The sequence below is a fragment of the Triturus cristatus genome, chromosome 11 (assembly GCF_964204655.1).
Source record: "Triturus cristatus chromosome 11, aTriCri1.1, whole genome shotgun sequence".
NCBI lineage: Eukaryota > Metazoa > Chordata > Amphibia > Caudata > Salamandridae > Triturus > Triturus cristatus.
Genome location: NC_140594.1, coordinates 697,447,377 through 697,472,510, shown reverse-complemented (window position 1 = coordinate 697,472,510; position 25,134 = coordinate 697,447,377). Strand labels below are relative to the sequence as shown.

The 25,134-nt window shown below is 40.3% G+C and overlaps 1 protein-coding gene across 1 annotated transcript in view; it reads left to right on the top strand.

The window, feature by feature from the left end:
* The first annotated feature begins 5,858 nt into the window (after nt 1–5,858).
* LOC146785336 (kyphoscoliosis peptidase-like) overlaps nt 5,859–25,134 on the top strand; it is an 800,115-nt gene continuing 780,839 nt past the window's right edge. The window contains exons 1-2 of the mRNA XM_085633022.1: nt 5,859–5,916; nt 6,495–6,577. Coding sequence (XP_085489148.1) covers nt 5,859–5,916; nt 6,495–6,577 — 141 coding nt within the window. The remainder of the gene's footprint in view (nt 5,917–6,494; nt 6,578–25,134) is intronic.

Genomic DNA, 25,134 nt, shown 5'->3' with positions numbered 1-25,134 from the left:
ACCTGGCCTCGCAGGTTGGGCTGAACTGTTAGTATTGGAGCAGGACCAAGACTAATTTGCCTGGAATGCCACAGTGGGTGAATAAATATGGTGTGGAATGCAGTCCGAGCGATTGCCACTGGCTAAGATTAATTCTAATTGAAACACACCTTCAATCACCTTGTTTTGTGTTTTCTTTTGCACTTTCTAAATGAAGCCATAATATGAGTACAATGTAACATCTTCCTAACTATCGCAGGGCTTTACATCGAGGACACTGTTATAATTGACTGCAAAACCCTCTAGGGAAATATCACTTGTGCTCTGAGTTTAATTTTTACGGACCTGTGTTGTGCAGTAAATGAAAAGCCCGATGACAACAGAGTTGACGCCCTTTCACTTTTCCGTGACAGTTGTAATAAGACCGTTTGACTAATAATGTTGTTAACTATGTCTTACGTGTAAATAAAGAATACTTGGCTATGGGAAACTGCCATACTATATGCCCCACACTCGGATCTTAGCCATTTCAGAGTTTTTCAACATGTCTTGCCATTTTACTGTGACTTCTTTTATTGATAGACAATTATACTGTTGCATTTTTCTGAACCTTTGAGAAAATTATACCTTTATTTTGGCACATGGTATTAGTTTTGCACTTCATATAGGTTTTGCGTCACCAATATTTTCTTCTGAAAAAATGTTTGATTGATCTCACGACTGACTCGACCGACTTGATGGTCAATGAAATGACTTTCATGCCTTTCATATTTCCCAGACCGGTAAATGGTCATTGTAGTGCCAATGTCGAAAATAATTTGTGTATGTGCGGTCCCATCATCAGACTAGTGGTTGGTCCCCCAAGTCTCAGGCCTTCTAAGGCATGAAACGCAGGTTTCAGCAGTGGCCTGCTTTAAATCCCTGGTCTGTCCCCTGTCATACATCACACCTTCAACTAATCCTGGCTTTCTAAATACTTATTTATATATGTGTGTTGTTTCAAAAGCCTCATGCAGTCAGTAGCCGCCTCTCATCACTAACATACATGGGAAAAACAGAATAGCTGTAACGAGGAAAGAAATGTCACAATATTGTTCCTTATACACAAAAAGGCATGTTTGCATGCATAGATCTCCTCATCTCATTTGTGTATCGATCTCTACACGTAGATGTCAATCTTGTGGATGGAATTCACTTTTACCACCCCCCAGGTTTGAACGACTCTTTCACCGATCACCTCTTGGAAATCATCACAACTAAGATTTCCTCAAATGCTAAAGAGATTTTCTTTGGTGATTTCAACCTGCACTGGAACGATCCTAAGGATCCCCACGTCAACACCATCAAAGACCTCCTAACCGATCAAGCCCTGACTCAAGCCTGCTCTCTGCCAACTCACTCAAAAGGGGCCACACTGGACTGGATCATCTCTAAGGAATCTTCAGTCAAGCTTATCTCCATAGACCCATGTGACCGGTCTGACCACCATGCCATTGCCTTCCTTTTACCCGGGACCCACAAGACAAAGGCACCGCAACCGGTGATTCCCAAACGCTGGGTCAGAGACACCAAGAACCTGGACCACATGAAACTTGAGGCTCGCTGCAAATCTGACCTCCCCCCTTGCATATAATTACGGTCAGCGACCTCAATGATCATTACTCAGCGACTATATCGAACATTCTGGATGACCTTGCCCCACTAAAACTAAAAAGAGCACAAATCAAAGACAGAAACCCCTGGTTCACTGGATCCCTCAACATGGAGAGGAGATCCCTCTGGCAATCTGAAAGAATTTGGAGACAGCACCCCTCTGCTGCGCATCTAAAACTTATCCACCAGGCGAGAAACTCCTACAACAAGAACATCCTCAATTCAAAAAAAGTATACTTCAGATCGGAACTGGGGAATGCCAAGAATAGACCTCGCAAGCTCTTTGAACTGGTCAAACACCAATCAAATAAACTGGCTAAAACTCCAAAAGAGTCTCCTAAGTCTCTAATATCATCTGAGGAATTCTCCTCTTTCTTCGCTGACAGAATCACAGCCTTAGGAAATGAACTCAGTATCGCTACATATTATCAACCCCTTCCTGACCTGCCCCACCTTTCCGCGCTACCCCCACTGGCCTCACCTAAAAACCAAGCACGTTGGACCGACTTCAAATACTATGATGAAGACTCCGTCTCTAAAATCCTCTCTACCTTAAACCCGAATAACCACTTTAATGACCCGCTACCACCCAACTGCCTCGTTGCTGCCTCCCAATCCATTGTTCCTCGCTGGATTGCAATAATCAACGCCTCTCTCCAGCAGGGATCGATTCCGGACTCTCTGAAAGCCACCCAAGTCCTCCCTATTTTAAAAAACCATTGCTGGATCCAGCCTCCCCTGACAACTTCAGACCTATCTCCAATATCCCTCTGTTAGCCAAAGTGTTAGAGAAGTGTGTACAACAGCAACTAAGTCAACACATCAACAACTTCCACCTACTTGATGACTTCCAATCTGGATTCAGACTGGGACACAGCACTGAAACTACTATGCTCCACATCGTGGACGATGCCCTCCAAGCCCTAGACCAAGGCAAAACCTGCCTTCTAATCCCCCTAGATCTATCCTCGGCCTTCGACACGGTCAACCATGAAAAACTACTTGAACGCCTCAAACTCGGGATGGGTTTGGATGGCTCTGTTTTAGAATGGTTTAGGTCCTTCCTCCACAACCAGTTACAGAGATTCCTAATTAACGGCAACCTATCAGCTCCCACCCCGGTCACGGTTGGAGTACCTCAAGGTTCAACCCTGTCCCCCACCCTCTTTAAACTTTACTTAGAGCCGCTTACCGAAGTTCTTCGCACCGCTAACATCTCCTACCATATGTTCGTGGATGACACCCAAATATGCATTAAAATTTCATCGCTCGAGGAGAACCTTGCCCTGGATGAGGCCCTGAAACTGACCGTCCAATGGCTCACCTCTAACCAACTCAAACTCAACGCAAAGAAAACTGAATTTCTCCTAATCTCCCTTACAAAAGCCAACCCGGAGATTCAGATGTGGATCAAGGCCATCACAGCCTTAAACTGCCCGCTGACCATCGTGGACTCGGCCAAATCTCTGGGTATAATCCTCGACTGCAACCTGAACATGCGGGACCACATCAACTCGATGGCTAAATCAGCCAGGTTCCACCTAAGCTACCTAAGGAAGCTGAAACACTTCATCGATGCTCCCGACCTAAAAATGGCAGTCCAAGCACCAGTCATCTCTAGGCTGGAATATGGCTGTTCCACCCTCTCGGGATTACCCAAGATCTCCCTGGCACCTTTAAAAGCCTACCTCAACGCGGCCGCCAGACTACTTACTGGCTCTAGGAAATTCGACCACATCTCTCCACATCAGAAAGCTTTGAACTGGCTCCCTCTCGAGGCCAGAAAACAGCTGAATCTGGCATGCATTACACGCAAGGCTCTATACGCAAACTCCCCTGCTTATCTGGCACTGAAACTAGTGGTATCTGGAGGAAGCAGGAACTCCCGGTCCGCCAGAGACCTCTTGCTCCAACCTGCCCGTTTTCGGGGAAAAAAAACCTACAATCGGGCTTTCTCCGGGGCTGCACCAAGAATTTGGAACTCTTTCGAACCCGCCATCAGAAAATCCCTTCTCTGGCACGCTTCAAAAAGGAGACCAAAACTTTCCTCATGGGTAAATTCCTGGTCTAATATCTGCCTTCAACCTCCACAGTGTTCCTGACTAATCTAAGACTATCGCCTTTTCCTCAGATCATCTATTCACTCCACTAAGAAACTGTGGGGTTTTATACGGATTCTAACTGTAATTGTAGCCATTCACTTGTGTCCCTCTATTCCCCTATGGGTCCAGCACCCCTGCCCCTCTCCAATCGTTTTGTATACTTCTATACTTCTAAGCCTTTTGTTTGTTCACTTCTGGAAACCTTGTAAAGTGCTCTGATACCCTCACGGGTCAAGTTCGTGCTCTATAAAACACTAAAATAAATAAATACATTTCCATGTGAAGATATACATGTAGAAGTCTTGCAATTCTTCACTCACTCTAATGACTGGTGGCAACTCCTACTACTGCTGAATTTTACAGAAAGCTACTATTAGTAACTTTCTACCTGTTTGTGGAGATCTTTACTGCTTAAGCAGAGATAAGCCGTACTGAAAGGAGTAAGGACTTTTTCAGAACATAAATTTTAAATTAAAAAAAGATTATTTATTTTTTAATTGAAAATAGTAAAACTATTTTCCCAAAGTCTTGTTTACTTCGGACTACCACGGTAATGACAAACAACACATCTGTACTAAAACTTAACTTATTGTTTTTTAACATATTTATGTTTTATTTAATTATTTAGTGGTTAAATTAAATGTTAATTGTCATGCCCCATCCTTTATACTGCAATTTCATTTGAAAGTGTCAAAATCTTGGATGAGAGCACAGTATTATTTTATTGTTTTACAGTATATTTTATTAAATGTTATTAAGAATATTCAAAACTGTTTTATTAAAAAAAATAATACACTTAAAGAATTAAAATAATGTTTAACTTAAAATGTTATTTATTGCAATTTAAATTGCTATTTAATGTAATTTATTCTATTTTTTCGTATGTGTTATTTTCATTGGCTGTCTATATTGATTTATATGGGAGCGTTTCGTAGTACCATTGTGTGGTGCTTGATTTTTGTCAAGGCTTGTCTAGAGGATCTCTGAGCCTGTTTTGTCAGTAGGCCTACTGTAGTAGATCAAAATGTGTAGTTTGTGATGTGGAATTGTCTTACTTTATGTGAGTGTGTGTTTTGTATTAGCTTGTCCCTCCCTAAAGCCTCCTTCAAATTATCTTCTCCCTCGATTTAGCAGTAAGTATTCCTCATTTTCCCAAAACTCCCCTTCTCCCTTCCACACTTATTACTAAATCCTAGACCTATATGTGAAATCTCGACCAATGAGGCATAGATCTGCTTATAGAAAAGATAAGAGGGGTGTCAAATGAGAACTCCGGCTAGAGGTTTGTGAATTGCATTTTGAAGTGCATAAAGTACTACTCGAAGATAGTTTTGTGATTAGGCTCTGTGTTTTTAGTTGATGTTGATACTCTGCCAGTGAATGGATGGAATAGTTTTGAATGGGCCGAGTAGTCAAGATATGCAAGCATTAGCTATGGTGCTGTAGATCAGTGGGACAAGCCTTAGGCATTTGACCAGACTTAGTTGAGAGCACCAAGCTTTCAGGGACTTATAGTCTTGTTTTTTTCTTCATAGTAATTTTTTCAAACCTTCATGTATTTAGAATGAAGTTTGGCTAAAAAGGGCAGTTTGACTGAAGGTGTCACACACAAGTCGGTTACTTTCCATTAACAATCTTACGAAGTTGTGAATTTCTCTACTAATGGTAAAACTTATATTTTACTCTCATTACTACTGGTGGTTCTTACCTCAAACTAATTTAATTGTTGTTTGTGGCTATTAGAACATAGGGCCTGATTTAGAGTTTGCCAGAAATCCTGCCATTTGTCAGGGTAGCGGAGGTCATTACCTCCGCCATGCTGGCGGGACCACTGCAAGCCATCTACAGAGAAGGTGGCACCCAGTGGCCCCTAAGAAGGCACAGAGAATCTGCTACGACGCCATCATGTTTTATGTGGACATTCATCAGCAAACTTTTTTTACTTTAAAAGACAAGCTCCCAAAGTGGGAGTTTGTTTTTTAAAGTACGAACGATACGTACGATACTCAGAGAGTTTTCTGCCAGGTCTCGGGGGCATTTTATTTTTTGTTATGAACCGGACCTCCAGGCTTTCCCTGGTGACCTCCAGCCGATAAAACGTGCATCAGACCATCTGCTCTAAATATGGCGGAATGGTCTGATGTACTTACAACATCAGCCCCATCTTCTTCAGGCCAACTGTGTAGGATTTCCATTTGTAGAGCAAGAGAGGGCAAAGCAGAAGAAAACGTGATGGTAGATAAGACTGTAAATAGGGCGGGAGGGGCGACCGTCAGTTTGGTGGACAGGGAACTCTGAAAGGTGTGTAGCAGAGGACCCTGTCCGCCAAACTCCAAATCAGGCCCACAGTAACAGTATTTTCTACAATGTAATATATTTTGAGCTCATGGCAATTAGTGGAAACTTACCAGTAGTAGTCCTATAAGCTAACATCTATGCACAGCCAATTGGTGTACAGATATACGTCTGCTGCAAAATTAAACTTATATACTTGAATATCATTATGTTACCACTGGGGCTAATATTGTCTTTTCTCTGCTGCCAAATGCCAACAATGTTTGTTCACCTCTATGATTTGTACTGTATAGTTAATGGGTCAACAAGAATAGAGAGCTCTTGTTTGTCAACCAATCCAAAAATACTGAGACTACTGTTACCCTTCAACTTTAGAATTTCCTTATTTTCTCTTGCAGCCTTCAGCATCTAGACTTGCTATATATAGACTAATCCAGAAGATAATATTTTTATGCTTGTTTGCAGCTTATCCATGGGATCGATCAAATTTGAAGTCTATGGCCATTGACCTGAAGAAATTTGAGAAATTGGATGCTTATGCTGCAAAGGTAATGGGCTTGTGATGGGTAGAATTTGGTAATGCAGGAATCATAAGTGTGGCTTAAGTTCATGCACTCATAGCTATTTCTGCTCTTGTTTCTCCTCTGTGTATTGTGCCAGGCACTTACATTGCTGTACAGATATGTTTTAAGGTTTGGGGATTAGGAGTAGTTAAAGGATTTTAGCTATGAAAACTATGTGGCTGAAAGTAATAGAAAGCTAGTTTCATCAGAGTTAGTCATTTAGGGCCAAATAGTAGGTGCCTGGTTTTAGACAAAATAATTATCGCATCCAATAAAATCAGATATTGAGATGTTTTGAATTTATTGGATGTAATATTTTTCACCTGTTAAGAACATGTTCCTGTGCAGTGGTGCATGCCATGCGGTATTTGTTGAATAGCCTACCAAAATCTGTATGCCCAATGTTGTGTTTTTCTTCCTTTGAAATCTAGTTGATCTGATTTGCTAAAATGTAATGAAAATGCATATTTTTATTGCACCCAATGTGCAACGGGTGCAATAAAAACTGAAAAAAATGTATATTTCTATTATGTGAGGTGACAGGAGTTAATGGAAATTATCAGGGCACTCATAACAAGGACCTTAATGTGAATGAATTAGGAATGATTTAATATATAATTCATTAGCTAATTAAAACCATAAACAGCAAGCACAATATGTAAAAGGAAAACAAATATAGCATAGTTAATCAAGTCTTAAAAAAACTTTTTAAAAACCTCCATACTTGAGCCAATAATCCTTAAAACTATGGTAGCATGATTCAGTAAGGTTAAAATCCTATAACATTACCCCCAAAATAGTTAGTCCGGAGGACAGTTCTCCAATGATCCCAATGCATAGTAACAAAAGGTGTTAGGATTGAGAATAGCAAAACTAAATAAAACAGTCCTCTAGCAGCTTGACCCCCATGAATAAGAACATGTGTAAGGTATCTTTTTTTTTTGGGGGGGGGGGGGCAATAATTCAGCCGAAAAGCAATCTTCCAGCAGTCTGGCACCTAGGAATAAAAGATAAATAATTACCAAACGGGGTCAGGGTAGAGGCTTGCAAGACTCAAATTAAGAGCAGTCCACTAGCAGCTTTGTTCAAGAGGGGTCAGGATAGAGGACAGCATGACTCACATAAAGAGCAATCCTCTTGCAGCCTGACCCTTAAGGATAGAAAGCACAAGAGAGACATATACAATTTCATAGCCAATAGCCTCATAGATCACTCTATGGCCCCCATACTGGCGGTCTGCGTGGCGACAGCTGCAAGCTCTTTATTGAAAATGTCTCCGTATCCCCCAGGGCCAGGAGTTCTTTGCGCTGCAATGTTCTCCAATGGATCAGTATACCAGGACAAATGCAGACTACATGCAAGATGGTTTCCTCTGTAGACTTGGACAGTTGACATAATGTATTCACTGTATTGCCTTCTTCAGACACTTTGAGATAATAATAATCCACATTTGTAAAGCGCGAACAATCACCCGTAAGGGTCTCTAGGTGCTGGGGGCCGTCAGGAAGATTAAGCAAGCTATTGCCCAGAGTCACATGGTGCTGGGCTATGCTGCCGCCGGCGCCGGGGATCGATCCCCAGATTCCGGAGTCAGTCGCCCTGGCCGCTGTGCCACATCTCTTCACCGTGCTCCAACATACCTGTATAAGACTACAGCACCAACTACCCGTTTGCCCGCTTTGCCAGAGCCTTTTTGTCTTCCACTCAGCTTATTCTCTAGATATATGTTTGTTCGTTGAATTTTTAAACCACAGCTTGGCACATTGGAAGAGGCCAGAACTCCCCTAGGCCCAAGTTCTCAATTGATTCATCCACGTATCTCTTGTAGCATGCCTTTCCTTTCTGCTTGTGTATTTCCACCCATACGTAGTAATCAATGGTGTCATTTCTAGCTGTTGAAATCTTGTGACAGAATTTTAAAAAGGCCCCCATACTGGCCACAGTTTGTTTAGCGTAGGCAACCTTAAGCCTTATTTGTGCTGGTGAGGCAGATCTGGGCAAATGAAATACACATTTGTACATCCTTGTCAAGAGGGGCTCCAGAAGCATCAACTCAGAAACTGCAGATAGGATTTTTTTCTTTACCCCAGCTAAAATTGGCTCAAGGCAGTGCAATGCAGTCTTTTAGAGAGGGGTATGAATGCAAAGATTAGGGCTAAGGATTTCCTCCTTATTCTTTCCTTTTGTAGGACAAAGGACTCCCGTGCAATAGGGGTACAAACCCAAGTACTTGTAGGTGAATACTTGTTCTACAGGGCAACCGTTGAGTAACCACTTGCCCTGTTTCATGATGTGTCCCAGAGAAAAATCACCTTCATCTTATTAAGCTTTATTTCTAGGGCATTACAGACCGTGTACTCTGTAAGATTGCTAATCAGTCTTTGCAGGCTCACTTATACCTTGCCAAAATGTAGAACCCCCTTTGGCCAATTTAGTAATTCAGCTCTCATACACACAAGCCCAGGATCTACCAATATCACCAAAACACAAATAAAAATGAAAAATGTATGAATGTATACACAGTGCCAATCAATTTTCTCTATACAATTTAATATATGTTCAATAAAATCACAATACATAAAAATTCATTTTTAAAATAAACATATCCAACATTGGATTTGTTTTAAAAAAGAGCATACACAAATCTTTTTCTGTGTGCAAATTAAAAAAAAACACAGAAGGAAGACAAATATCACATCATTATTAAAAAAAAAAACATAGCGGGAGAATACATTAGACAATTCATCATTTCATTAGAAGGGCACCACTCTGTAACAAATCATTTGTTGAGACGGAATGTTTTTTGGTTTTCTTCTCGTATTCTAACAAATGTTCCAAAGATCTAGTATGTCAAATTATCAAGCATCGACACATTTCGGTGGGCTTTAGGGTTTCACAACCACCTTCTTCAGGAAAAAACGATATCTCCCAGCCACAAATTTGTATCTAAACAGTACACAAACACAAAATTAACCATAATACCCATTTCTAAGGGCACCCACTATTAACAATATTTATATTCTGGTGATATTAGAGAAGTCATATGTCAATACATCTCTTACTTCCATCCATCCACACATTAAAGTCAATTGTTATATCAAACAGTAAGAATCACCCTTTGTAGTTGGTATAAAAATACCTTAATTCCTCAAGAGAAGAGACTCCTAGGTAGACATGCCCTTCATTGAGCTCCACCATGACCTACAAACAAGGCCATATATTTTATTTAAATAAATTATGAATAGCCCATAATACGATATAGTCCAATCTGCCCCTAGATAGCAATGAGTCATAATGGTGATAACATTGGTTACTAGAGTTATTATCACAGGCAACGTCTGTCCGAAAAATATTAAAAGAAGGAAACACCTCCTATAAAAAGAGAGGGGTCAGAATTCCCATTAGATATCCATCTGATCTCCTAGTGTAATACATATAGAACTGGTATTCAACAAGAATTACCTGCGTATAAAATATTTGAAAGGTTCTGCATATGTGAACTGAAAAAGGGGAAACACTCCTCCACTTGTCTTGGGTGTGTATGGATACACCACCCAAGGATCAATGGGTCATTGTTGCCTGAAATGTAAGAGCAAGAAAATGTAGCATCAAATACAATAAATACAAGCACTAAATACAAATATCCTGTCCTACCTACTTTGCTAGAGAATCCTCATCTAATACAAATAGAATGCCAATGATGTACACATGTACCTATTTTGATTAGAACACGTATCCAGTTGATACTCATTGTGTATTGTCTTCTATATTGATATGTAAACAGACATGAGCTACCGCTATTGCTTTAATATCTAAAAATGATACTCTTATAGGCATCGGGATGGTAATGCACACCAAACTCCGCTTTGGTTAACTATGATTAACCTAGGAGATTAGAAGACATTTATTTTTGTGTGTTTGTTCATAAGATGAAATCGGCAAAAGTCCTTCACTATTGTATTTTAATTTCTCTTACATATATGCTGTAATGATAAGACAATGCAAGCTCCATATATGTGGGCCCTCCCAGCTACATAAATGCTCAGCGCTATCCTACGTCCAACGAATGTCGGATCTTACCTCAGTATTTGCAGCCTAATGATTGGGAAGAAAACCTCCTTGCATAGTGAAAAGCGCCTGGTTTCCGCATCTGCGCATAATAAATACTGTTTCTCAATACCATGTGACTACCGGCTACCAAAACAGAAGTGAAAACCATAGTCGCCATCTTGAATTAGTATAAATAATCTAGGTGTGGTGAATGTTTCTAAATACTCGACCCACCAGACGTAATTAGAATGTACTAGACCGCCCGAATAACGTAACTTTAGTATTGTTATAATAAAAATAATTTTTGAAAATATTATTCATATTCACCTCTTGGTCCCGAGCTATTGCCTATTAATTTATTAGACCTCTTGTGAGAGGGGGAAAGCATTCTATCTATGTGTCAAGGAACGCTCGAATTCACACCTTCATAATATCCAGCGTTGTTACCATGTAGAACCCAACTAACGGGACTCCAATTCCCCAAAAATTGGTAGACGCCATATTGAAATGGTATCATTAATCTAAGTCCAATCGGAACGCTTTCAATATAGTTTAAAGAGATCATTTGGATAGCACAGATTGAGTGGCTGCATGCATTCTGTAATGAAAATATCTCAACAGAATGAAGAATCAAAATGTGAACCAGCGGTCAAAAACCGTCTGGTTACTTGTATTCTGTGGCAGCCATTTACAAACAATATAGATCTCAATAACTAATATTGCCTTACTACTTAATAGAAGGCATACAGACAGTAGTATACAACCTATAGGTGTGAATATTTCTCTATCTTCAATAAACACAGACCAACCTGTGTTTCCCCTTTTTCGATTCACATATGCAGAACCTTTCAAATATTTTATATGCAGGTAATTATTGTTGAATACCAGTTCTATATGTACTACACTAGGAGACTAGATGGCTAACTAATGGGAATTCTGGCCCCCTCTCTTTTTATAGGAGGTGTTTCTTTCTTTTAATATTCTTCGGACAGAAGTTACCTGTGATAACAACTCAGGCAACAAATGTTATCACCATTATGACTCCTTACTATCTATGGGCAGATTGGACTATATCATATTATGGGCTATTCATAATTTATTTAAATAAAATATATGGCCTTGTTTGTAGGTCGTGGTGGAGCCCAATGAAGGGCATGTCTACATAGGAGTCTCTTCTCTTGAGGAATTAAGGTATTTTTATACATACCAACTACAAAGGGTAATTCTTACTCTTTGATATAACAATTGACTTTAATGTGTGGATGGATGGAAGTAAGAGTTGTATTGATGTAGGACTTCTCTAATATCACCAGAATATAAATATTTTTAATAGTGGGTGCCCTTAGAAATGGGTATTATGGTTAATTTTGTGTTGGTGTGTTGTTTAGATGCAAACTTGTGGCCGGGAGATATCGTTTTTTCCTGAAGAAGGTGGTTGTGAAACGCTAAAACCAACCGAAACGAGTGCGTGATAATTTGACACCCTAATTTTTCAGTAGTTGCTCTGTAAAGGATACCCATGCTGTTACTGGATCTGGATTTTTCCGGTAGGCAACTTCCAGGGCTTCTAGAGATGTTTTGACTATGTCTTGGATGTTATCTGGGCCCCATCTTAAACATTTCAGATTTTCTGTATTTGCCAACACCAACAGGTTCATTGCGTGCACTAGCCTGCCTGGTTCTGCCCTTAACCATATGTTTTGGGGCTGGTGTTCACTTGTGCTATGATTACTTATCTTAAAGCCCACAACATAGGTATACATGCTAGCACCCACCATTGTATAATCTAAATATGAAACCGTGTTGGCTGAGACCCTCATCCAGGCCACTGGAATGTCGCAATGGAGTCTTCAATTCACTGTTATTATCACGCATGTTGACAAATTCTTACCAGCCTCTGACTTAGCTTGTCTGTCCACACCTTGTCAGGGAGTCTTTGCTTTGGAACGGTTCAGCAAGAGGGCCCTCTCACATCGTCCGCGCCCACTTCTGATGGCTCGGAAGAGGTTAAAGCGTAAATCACCAGTATATAATATATGTTAGATGCTGTATTTGAACTTTTTAGCTCTTTTAATTAGTCTGACAACTTTTCCACAGTGGCTTCCCTGCCTCTTGGGTTGATGTAGATACTTATGATTATCAAAGGGGAGTTTACCTGCCAGGACCAGCCTTCCAGATGCAGGGTCAGTAGCTATGGTTTTTGCAGGTCCATTATTGTTACTTTCAGTGAGGACTCCGAGCTAATATATACTGATTGACCATCCCTGGCCCTACTGAATTTACTTGTTTTCTGGTAGGGCGTCCTGAATTCCCGGAAGCCAATGAAAGGGATGCTAGTCAGGGCTCATGTCTTTTGTAGGGCTATTATGTAATCCAATTTCCAGTATTGTGTCAGCTTCACATCCTCTAGCTTTGTTATGAGTCCCCTCACATTCCAAGAACATACTTATAGTTTATCATGCTCTGCCGTCATACTCGTGGGGTGCTCTGCTGGGCATCATTCTGAGTGTTGCGCCTTTGACAGGGCCAAAGGAAGCCAACTCCAGTTTGCCGGTTTTGTCCTAATTATCCTGCTTTACGCCAGTCCTTTATTCCTCCCTAGCTGGATCGGTATTAATTTTAATTGTTAGGCCCTGCTGTCCACATAAAGGAGCCCTGTCTAGTATGTCTCTAAGGATTGAGTTGGTCGGTCTCTTCTCCTTTAGCTGCTCATTTGACAGTACATTAGGGTAGGGTTGTTCCTACAATAATGTAATCTTGATGCCCCTGCTTCTCAGCTGCTTTGTGCTCGCTAGGATCTTTGTGTCCAGTCCTGGTGCATTGAACGTGACTAAAGTAGGCATCACTACTTGGTTTCCATGCAGTGGGAGTAATTTTATTGAACAAATATCAGTAGAATTCACATGGGACAGGCCTGGCAGCTCTTTGATCAGCCTTAATATGGTTAAGCAATTTAAAATGTCATTGTTTCCTGTTGGAGGTATTCAAGGACCCACAGGAGGCTTTGTTTGAGCTTGATCGAGGCCTGGATGAAATACCATTCCTAATAAATTATTTTATGCCCAATGGTCTTAATAAGTCACTCTGCCTTCTAAAAGGAACTCCTACATGAATGGTATAGGACTGCCCCATGGAATCCTAGCATTGACTTCTACCTTTCACCCAGATCATTGATGTTTACCATTAAGTGTAGGAGAGCCCAATTCATGCCACACTTCCAAGCTAACCATTATGGCGATGAGCTGAATTAAGTCTATCATGAGCACGCTGAACTAGATCTTTCCTAGCAAGTAACAAACAGGAGTCCATAAGCAATCTCTTAAGAATTTACTTTTCTAGTCCAGAAGAGGAAAACTTCTTTTAACAGTCAGACAAACAGTAGCATCTGGTTCTCCGGCCCCTAATTTTCTAAGGAACTAGTCCATCATATTGTGGAAATACCAGTGCTTAATTTGTGCCGGTGCTTTCCGGTGCTCAGCACCGGCACTTATTTTACCGGGCCGGGTCTATGCGATTTTTCTGAGTCCTGGCCCGGTAATTATCAAACATAAATTGCTGCTCTCCTTAAGTAGCTGCCTGGTATGTCCTCGGAAGTCCCACCCTGGTCCAGGCATATCGAAGGAGCGTCGGCATCACGTTAGTGATGTCCCGTCGCTCCTCATTTTCACAACACATTGATTTATTTCCGGCCATTGGAGAGTGGCTGAGGGCGGCAAGCCAGGCTGGAAGTGTGCAGGACTGCCAAGAAAAGTTTTACTTTATTACCAAGTCCAGCAGAAGTGAATATGTATGTGCGCCCACTATCAATACAGGTATCATTTTCATTTCTAGGTTTTACTTGCTTCAAAAAATGACAAGCGCCACTCCAAAAATAAATATCCGGCATTAAGCATGTTCTTTTACTCTCCTGTCTCCCGTGCTGACTAAGGGCCTGCGCTTCAGATTTATGGCCTTGTAAAATCCGGATGATGGTTGCCAGAGGCTGCTTTGCTTGAGTTTCGTTTTAGTTTGGATTTGCTAGCATTTAGCAGGATTCCATGAAAAGGAAATCCTTCATAGATTTAATTTGCCTTCCTGAAACAAAAAAAAACCGCGAAGCATGCAATTGTATCAGCACTGACCTAGAGCTGTCCGTAATGGTGCATTTGAAGTGCTAATGGCTCACCACTAACTATGGTGTGCACTTGCTGCTCTGCACTCATCAGTACAAGTCAGTTTTTGTTGGTCGGTGCCTAAAATGTGTTTTTGGGTGGCTTACAAACTTTGAAAGCTTATTTCTATGCCTTTAGGCTATGTTTATTCAAACAAAGATGATTGAATGCACACCATTCTATACCTTTATTTTACGTTGCTTGCTCTGCCCCTGTAACACGCATGTATGATATAAAAAAAAACTGGAATGTTTGTATAGTGTAATTATAGCTGCCTCGTTGATCGTTTGCACCCAGGAAAGTTTGAGCAGAATAAACAACATGATGTTGCATGTAAGGTGATTTGGTAATATCACTTACACAAGTGGTAGTTCACTTTAGAGTTACGGACTAACAGACTGTCATTGCAGATCATCATTGCCTGTATAAAAATGCTTTTTCATCAACAAATGATCAGTGCTATGTAGAACATGTAAATTGAAAAAAATGTTATGTTGTATAACAAAATATTTGGAAATTGTACCTATTGGAAAGTTGTTGGAAGGGTGGGCCATAGGATTTGATGGGGCTGGCATTTTACACTTGAATGAGTAGTTAGAAGCCAGGGGTTAATTAGTAGGTGTAGGTAGGTTCACAGAGGGGTAGGTTGTAGTGATTTATGGGACTTGCATTTTTCTTGAGAGCATGTGGACCTGAACGGGCAGGAAGAAGCATTTGGTTAATCAGCAGGGTAATAGTAGGGTGTGGTCATGCTGAGTGAGCTACAAAGGGGAGGATCACATGATAGATGCAAATTGAACACTTTCACGCAGAAGATGTGGAAAGCGGTTGACGTTAATGCACTGTGGAATGGAGAATGCAGGTACACAAGAAAGCTTAGTTCATTTTGGTTGTGGCTATGTCTGTTATTACTATAGAGTCAGTTTTTAATCAGTTGATCGTGAACACAATGGATATGATCTCACTGCCCAAGTACTCAGTCAGTGTGCATGCGAACATGGAAGTAGAAGATAGAAGGACGGCACTCTTTTGGAGGGTTTCTAAATATGTTTTTACGGGCACATTTTGGATGAGTATAAACACGTTCTTGAGGGGACAATGAAAGGGTGTCTTGGACAGCACAGCTGTGCATTGATGAGACAGGCCAAGAATGATACAGCCTTGTCACCCCTCAACTATACATATTTAATTATTACATATTTAATAAAGCTGTGGTGTACTCTTATCTTGCTCTTCCCCAGTATCTTCCTCCCCTTTACACCTTACCCCTTCCCTTCTCTCCATTCTTCTTTCACTTTCTGCCCTGAGTACACGTTTCCTCTTAATCACCACCTCCCCTCATTAACTGCTTTTCATTTTTCACCTTCTCATCTTTCTCTTCCACTTTTTCGCACATTCCCCGCTGTCTGCTCTTCTTCCCTTTTTCCTCTTTCCTTTTTTCATTCTCATCATGTTCCACTCCAGTCTTGCACTCCCTATCTCTGCTTTCCTGACTTCTCTTCACATTCTTTGTCTACCTTATCTATCTTTGCCTTCAGACCTCTCCTCCTTCCTCTTTCTCCCTTTTATGTTTTTCCTTCTTGCTCATTTCTTTACATCCACTCCAGGAATCTGTGTTTGTTCTCAGGGACATAAATTTAAACCTTGGTGCGGCAACTCAGTCTTTCATATATCTGAGGTCAATCAAATGTTTGCCAGTGAGCTGCATAACAAAATTTTAAATTCAGTGTTAAGGCCCCTTTTGAATATGTGCTTTGCAAACATACATGGTATGTTAAGGACACAAATGTATTTCAATATTTTGTTTTTGAATTTCTATGCAATATTACACTGTCATTATTCTCTCTCCTTGACCCAGTACCTTTCATACTCATTCCCCTGACCTCCTTTCTTTCCTTCGTCTCATCTTTTTCTTTTCCCTTTTTTCTTCCTCAGCACCTCCAGCCATTACCCCTATATCCTCTTGCTTCCTTACACCCTCATTCCGTTCTTGCTTCCTTACACCCTCTTCCATTCTTACATCCTTACACCCACATTCATTCCCCATACTTCCTCCCTGGATGCATTTAATCCTTCTTCCTCCATTCTTCCTTACACTTTTTCCTGCTCCTTCCTTCACCTCTTCTTTAATTTCTTCCTTTCTCAACCATTCCTTATGCTTACCTTGCGCCTTTCCTTTCTTCTTTCTTTTCATCCATCACACATAATTCACTTCCTTTCTCCCTCTATTCCTTCATTTCCTCCTTTCACATTCTTTTCTTATTCCCTCCTTCTTTCATCCATTGCTCATATATATCATCACTCCAGTACACCCCTTCCTGCCTGCATTTGTTGCTGCCTTCTTTAATGTATTCCTTCCTTCACCCTTCCTTTTTTTAAAACAGCACATTCTCTTTAATTTGAAAAGGTACATCTAAGTCCTCTCATGACCGTTCCTGAAGCTGCATTTTGAGATTTACACAGATTCTCTAATTTGAGTTCACTTTTAAGTTGTTGTCATAGACTTCCCATATGTTACATTATGTTAAGTTATATTTGAGTTGTAGAAAAACTAATCACCCAAGAGGGTATCCGGGCACTTGGGCAGGTGTGAGGTCCCCGAGGTGCTTATGTGAAGAGCCAGGTCTTCAGCTTCTTGCGGAACTCAAGATGTGAGGAGGTGGCTATGGTGTGTTGAGGCTTGTGGATGTGGGTGGAACCAATAAAGGAAGTGGGTGGAGCCTCTGATGGAAGTGGGTGGAGCCGGAAAAGTGGGTGTGGCCTCCTAAAAAATAGTTGAGCACCTACACTTAATATTTTACAAATTAAGCACTGCAGTCATCAAAATAGACCCACTCCAGCATCTTCCCACAAATGAAATCTGGGAAGACCACCTTTGCTTTTTCACAGAGAAAAGGTGCAAAGTTTCAGAACCGTATTATCCGCAAAGATATATAATTTCCAGTGAACTGCAAAAGAAATTTCCCTTTTAGAGATCTGAACTCTTGTATTGCTTTATTTGAGCCTTTAACAGAATCCCAGTTAATGAATATCATTGCAGACTATATTCTGCCTGGTTCAGCAAAGGATAGCTGCTCATTCAGGCTTACAAAACTACTCAGTAGATTTTAAGGATGATCTTATTACCATGTTTAATAGTTGTTTGAGCCAGGGCAATGGTAACATTGGCCATGTCATTGGCAAAAAGTGACCCTTTCCCAAAAAATCCCTATTTGAGCTGTGAAGATTTGAGCAATTTTCAACCAATTTCCCTCTTGCTGTTCCTATAAATGCTCCAAGAAATACTGGAGTGAGTACGTTTCAAAATATTGTGGAGGGCATTTAGTTCCTGGATTCTTTTTATCAGGCTTCCTGGTTTGGTATCAATTAGTTAGTGATGCTCTCTCTGTTACATGACATATGCAGGCCAGTGGTTGACAATGGTGTTGGAGTGCTGATCTTAATAGACTTATGGGCTGCTTTCAACATCATCAACCAGAACTTTTTGACCAAGAGTATTGTAGGGTTCACTGGCATGGTCAAATCCTTCGAAGCTGGAAGGAAACTTACAGTTATGAATCCACCCCTTTTTGAAGGAGTCATAGTACTGAGGTGGTATGTCCCACAAAGGTTGATTATGTGCCCATTCTTGTTCCATCTTTATTTATGGCTACACTACTTCATCAGGCAGCCCTGATTGTATTTGTATGCAGATTACAGTTAGCTCATATTTGGTTTATCCCAAAGTTCTTGTTCTAGGATCAAGATCTGAGCCTCTGGCCAATTGCTTGGCCGTCATCCGAAGACAGGGTAGATGCCCTCTAATTTTCAAAAATTAGGGGCATGTTTACAAGCCCCTATTGCCAGAGAAATGTCACATTTTTGTGACCTTTCTGTGGCGATAGGGGCTTCACCTTATTTGTAAGGTGGCGTTAAGCCACTTAACGTGGCTTAACGCTTCCTTGTAAATAAGGCACCCTTTCATGCTATACTTAGCGGGAAAGGGGTGAGCAAAGGGCATTGCGGTGGGCGTGCTGCCGCAACACCCACTGATTTTGACCTGCCCCCAGTTTACAAGGGTCTCGTAAATAGGAGGGAGAGCCAAAATTAAGACCAGGGAAAACCTGGTCTTAACATGAAGAAGCGAGGAGAAATGCTTTATTTCTCCTAATTTTTACTGTTTCTATGTGGGCTGCATTGTGCGGCATAAATAGAAACAGAAAAACGCCATGAATTATTGTTTATTTGCCTGAAGGTGTCCCTTCCTGCACATAAACAGTCATTGAAAAAATGATGATTTGCAACTTCTATCTGTGCTGCACAATGCAGCACACATAAAAGTTACAAATCGCCATTTGCGATTGTTTATGCGCCGGAAGGAACACCTACCTGCACATAAACAGTAATTCCCTCAATGCAGTTAGTACTTGGCATCCTAATTTAGCACCAGTGCTAGGGGAAATGCAGGGATGTGCTGTATCTTTGAAAATACAACGCATCCCTGCTTTTTCAGAATGCCGGAGCGTGCCATTAGCATATTGTGCTTAACGCCATGCTCCGCCATTCCCTTGTATATATGCACCTTAATCCTAAAAAAGGAGGTTTTGACTACCTCCTCATATGCCTCTTACTAGAGCAATATTGAAATGTGCTTCCCATCTGCCACATTTCAGGAGGTTTGCAACTTGGGAGTTTTCATGAATTTATTCTTGATATTAGACACGTAATGGCCAATGCGGATGATATCGGCTTTGTTTAATTGTGGATCCTTAAACGGATCCATCCATTTATTGAAATGCATTTCCCTGCATTCTTATATACTACTAATAAATGACTTATTCAGTCTAGGTGAGACTTTGTAAATTCGATCTACTTAGCATGCCCAAACAAAATGTTCCACTGTCTTCACATAATACAGAACACAGCTACCCAACTGATCACAGGTTTAGCTAGACATGATCACTAGTGCTGAGTAAAAATATATGTGAAATTCGCTGCTGGCAAAATCAACTTTCGAGTTGGCCTGCAGAAAATAGTCAGGTGATACCACCAGAATTCATGCCCTAAGTAGATTCCAGACTACCTCCTGCCGTTCCCGCAGTCACACCCACTGACATGCTTGAGAGCGTAATATTCTGAGCATTCACCCAGACTAATTTGAATTACTCACTGCTGCTGACAACATAGGCTTCTTTCACATACATGATATCGGATATTTGCAGCTCCATTAATAAAGCCCTGCATGTCATAAGATAACCGACTGTTAGCAGCAGTAGGAGAAATAATGGTAATCAAAGTTTTCAGTTGTGCTAGGTGGATGTGAATCCAGTTACAAGACAAATTTGCACCAAGGTTCACATTTAGCTAACATGAATGAAAAATATAAATGCCCAGCCCTATGGATCATTTCTCATTAGTGTTAAGATGTCTTAATTGGTTACCTATTCGGAATACAGTCTCCTTTAAAGCAATACCCATTCTGTATAAGACTGTGTACAAGAAGACTCCACAACTTTTAGCCTCTATGTTTTGTCTTGAAAATCCTAAATTCTTTGGCAATCGGTTCTGACTTGTAGTTCCTTCCTAAAGCTGGGTCATTGGTCCTAATGACATCAGTCTTTTTCCATTGCACATCCAAACTATAGAACTCTGCCTTACTATTTGGGTACAGAACATAATCCAGTAAATGTTTTGAAGTTAATTGAAGCTGGGCTTTTTCCACAAACTCCAAGAACTCCTGATTCTTGAGTGTTTGGAGAACTTCTTCTTTGACAGTTGGAATCTTCCAGCAGAGGAACATATGGTGGCTCTTCCTCTTCCTAGAGCACCAGACATTTTCTGAATAAGACTATCTAATTGTGTTTACTTGTGACTAACTGTAATAGTGTGTACCTTCATCCCCAGCCACCACATTTATATATTTGTCATAATCCAGTAAATATTTAGAAAATAACTGATGCTGGGCTTTTTCCTCAAGAAACCTCTTTTTTGGGGGTTTCTAACCCTTTGATACTATTTCAACAGCTAGTTAGTTTTGTTGTTTTTAAAATTTGTGCTATTTTCAGTGCCGAAAATCTCTGAAAACGTCCTCTATAAATTAAACCTAACATTAAAGACGATTTCCTATTGATGAGAACACTGAGTTGGAGGTTTCAGGAATACAACATGGGGGGTGTATATGTCTCTAGAAGGGAAATTCTGATCCCCCCGTAAGTGCAGCTGCACAAGTTTGGCTATGTCCACCAGAAAAAGAGGGGTTTTCATGGTATTACTCAATCCCTTCAGATAGAGTCCACCAGGTAGCTTTTTATTTCTTATCCTTATGTTTTTTAAACACATTAATACAAGAGCACGGCTGGTGAGCAGAATCGGCCTCTGTTTTTTATGTCCATCATCTAAATGGGACATTTGTACCCAGGAGACCAATCTAAGTCAAAATTACACTTTTGTTGCTGTTCCAAAGGAGTGTCTAGTTTTGGGTGCAAGTTTATGGTCAATGAAACCACTCCCAAGAAAGCGTCTTTTCACAGTCATGGTATACATCTTCAAATTAACTTCATCTCAGCATGTTCCATTCTAAGGTAAAGACATTATTACCTTCATATGCCATTTGGTAATAATTCACATTTATTGATATTGATATATGGGAATAGATGTAATAAAGGATTTTGCTATTACAAAGCCTACTATTGGCAAAGGCTCAGGATGTGTGATCTCAAAACTGTTTCTTTCGCTATGCAATAAACCAATTTTGTGAATTGGAAAAGCCTTACTAAATCAGAAAAAAATCTATACAAGATCAAACCTAGCCAAAAGCCTGAGAGCACAGGGCGAAGTGAAAGGTTTCGAATGGTAGAGAAATCTGAAGCGCCTCATTGTAAAGTTGCTGCTTTGTCCTCCTTTAAATGGGGAATGCATAGCACAAGTTTGGTGCACAATACTTCTGCTGGTTTTTGGTAGATGGCCCTCATCCACCAAACTGTAAATGCCCCCAAAAAGTATATTAGGTTGAGTTGAGTCCATAGTTGTAATGGTCGGGATTCATAAATTGGTTGTTCCAATGGTGACTCCCTGCTATAGAGCAGGGAAGGTTCAGAATATTGGAGTTTCACACTGCCGAGAACCTTTGCTCCTGAGACCTGACACATCACCAGAGATGCTAAGCAGGTTTGCCAAGAGAAGCAGGGTTTTTCAGAACTGCCTTATATGTTATTTATTTATTTCATTTATAGAGCGCGCTGTCACCTGGCAGGCATCCTGGCGCTAGCAACTCAGAGTAGAATATAGCGAGGAACAGAAATAAGTGCCCCAATGCTAGATCTTAGGAAACAGCCATGTTTTTAATCACCTTCTAAAAAGAAGAAGGTCACTAACTTGTCTGAGCTCCAATGGGAGAGAATTCCAGAGTTTAGCAGCTGCAACTCCAAAGAATCTGCTGCCTGATCTGATCTTCCTAAATCTAGGTGAGACCATATATTATCAATTTCAACCAAGCTTCCACAGATATTCAATGTTTGTCCCAGAGGATCGAGCAGTTGTGAAAATCTTGGATGTGATGAGTTTGGTCATGGGCTGAAAGAAAGGATTGAGAGATACCTGCCAATGTTGCTTAACCAAAGTCTAGGATAAGTATTGCAGAGGTTGCTGTTTTTAATTCAGCTGTGCTGGAGACAGAAGTTGTTTTATTTTTTTAACTTAAGTTAGAGTGGTATATTGATCAGCCCCTTGCTCATGACTGGATGACTTTATTGTCCATATCTGGGGCCATATCGTGAAGAGCTGTGCTTGTTCAGGGCAGAGTTAAGCACCTATTTTGTGTGTGTGAGGTGTCTAAGGTTTAAACATGTAAATAGGAATATCTCTGAGTAAAGTCATTGTTTTCATGTTTGCTAATATTTGGTTTTGGTTACCTTGGAACTTCTGTAGAAGAAATAACATGCTGGTTGTAGAGCTCTAGGAGCAATGCCCTGCAGATAATACCTTAATCATCTTCATTATAGCAAGTGTTAGTGGCTGGAGACCATTGTTTGCATCTTGGGAAGAGAGATGGAACAACGGTAGTCACTTGGGTTTAACTTAGATATCAGCATCTGATACCATTAATCCAAAAGAACAAGATATTTGCAGTGTTGTGGAGTGGTGTATAGAGCATTGTTAATTCTGTCTTTCTCATTAGATTATGGAAAGCTCACTAATTTGACTAGCAGGTGGAATAATTCAAGTATCATAGTGGGTCAGCTTTGCCCTCTTAACTACTTTGTAGTTTTACCTCAAGTGTAATTTCCAGCAGTGATTATTAAACAAGACCATAGTCTGTTTCCCAAGAGATACCAGAGCCATATACATTTCCATCATTATGTGTTTGTGAGTTCTATTCAGACTCATTTCTTTGCTCTCTTCAGTGGACCTTGGGATACTTAGCCATGGATTCTGGTGATGTTGTGGCATAAACCCTCAAGGAGCCCTTCTATATCTGCTTTCCATAGAGGCAGGGATTATACTGACCTAAAGCATTTCTGGGGTACGTTGCATAGATACTTCTTTTGATGGTGAGCAATGGCTTATAGTCGTGGTGGCAATGCGTGCCATCATCCACATATATAGCAGCAAATGGAAATATCTTTGTGAAACTAATCTAGCGAGCAGAACCATTACAAGAATACATACATTATATAAGCAGAGCAAAAAGGTTCACAAGGTTAAGGCAATTTTCACTTGCACCCACATTTCTGAATGGAGTATCTCTCACGAGCGGCTGTGCAGATAAGAGCAGTGGGGTAGGGTGAGGGGGAACTTGACAAGCGATGACGAGGAAGAATTAAATAAATGATACATTTTTCCTCATTGTCATCTGTTGAGTAACCTCCCCCCCCCCCCCCATCGTTCTTACCTGCAGGGGCCGCTCCTAGTATCACTTTCACTCCCGGCTACTATGGGTATTTAACTAAAAAACTGTATTGTGACATGTTCAAATTTCCCAATAATTGTCAAAAGAGTCCTTACTCTTTTGTTGTATTAGGTTTTGTAACTAACCGTGGCAAACCTGATAACCTATATCACTTTCAAATATAACACGTTTCGTTAATGCTTTCCTCTCTTTTTTGGCTTTTTTCATTTTCTTATCAAACCAAAGATTTGTATCAACCAGGTATTCCACATTAAAGTTCCCAAATGTGTTTTTTGAGAGGCCTGATGGACGCTAAGGATAAAATACATTGACATTTTTGAAAGCCAAAGGTAGTTGTCCTCTCTTCGACAAGATAAATTGTGTTTGATCATCACCTTCTAATGCCTGTTGTAATGTTTAGTCTAATAATTGCATTCTTTATGCAGTCTATAATTATTTCTTGTAAATTTTCTTACGTGCTTGTTACTCTTCATCAGCTGGTTGATCGGTTCAGCTTCTGGCACTGGTGATTCTTGCGCCTGGCTCAACACTGTCATCAATTCCTTCAGTACAAGAAATTACAAACTGAAAGTTGCTTATTCAACCCAATGTAAATAAGAAATGCATTTGTTGTTATGGGAGCTAGCTATCAAAAGCTCATTGGGATCCAAAGTTAGGTTACCACTTACAGAAACATTTTCATTCCCCTAGTTCTGGATACCTTGGATTCCAAGTGAAGGAAGGTTAGGAATATGTTCTCCTTCTGCAAAAGTCTATTCAAAGACACTGTTGTAATAGGTAAACAAATTAGTAATCTTCAAATTCTTTACCTTTTCATAAATTTGATGTTTTTGTATAAATGTTTCCAGATCTATAGTTTTGGAGATGTCATTTGGCATAGTGTTTTGATTTTATCGGCTTCAATACTGTAGATTCCTAGACCAGGAGCTTGATTTAGAGTTTTGTGGTAATGAATAGTCATCAGATTTGTAGAGGAAATGCTTAACCTGCCGAACAATCTATTAGCGTGTTTCCCTCCAACATCTTATACCTAAGGAGGAAAAAACTGAACAAGTAGATTTTCCTCTGGATTTATTATACCTTTGAGTGATCTGAAATACTCTAATACTACCCACCCCTAAATCAGCCCCTAATTTGAGTTATGAATGTTACATTCAATTCATTTCTCAGACAAACAAGTTAAGCCTTCTCTAGCCTTATCAGACTCATTTTCCTAATATTTTCCATGTAGTACATCCTGTACAACTCTGTTGTAGTTGGTACAGTGATCACTGTAAAAAGCTAATGTCAATATTCTGCCCCAAAACATCCAACTGCCTGTTCGTACAAGTGCAAATAGAGTACATTATTTTCAATCCGTAGTCAGTCAGTCAGAAAACTTTATTTCGGCTGTTAGCCATAAAAGTGCATAAAAAGACATGTTATAATATCAACAGTTATTAAAATTAGTAAAA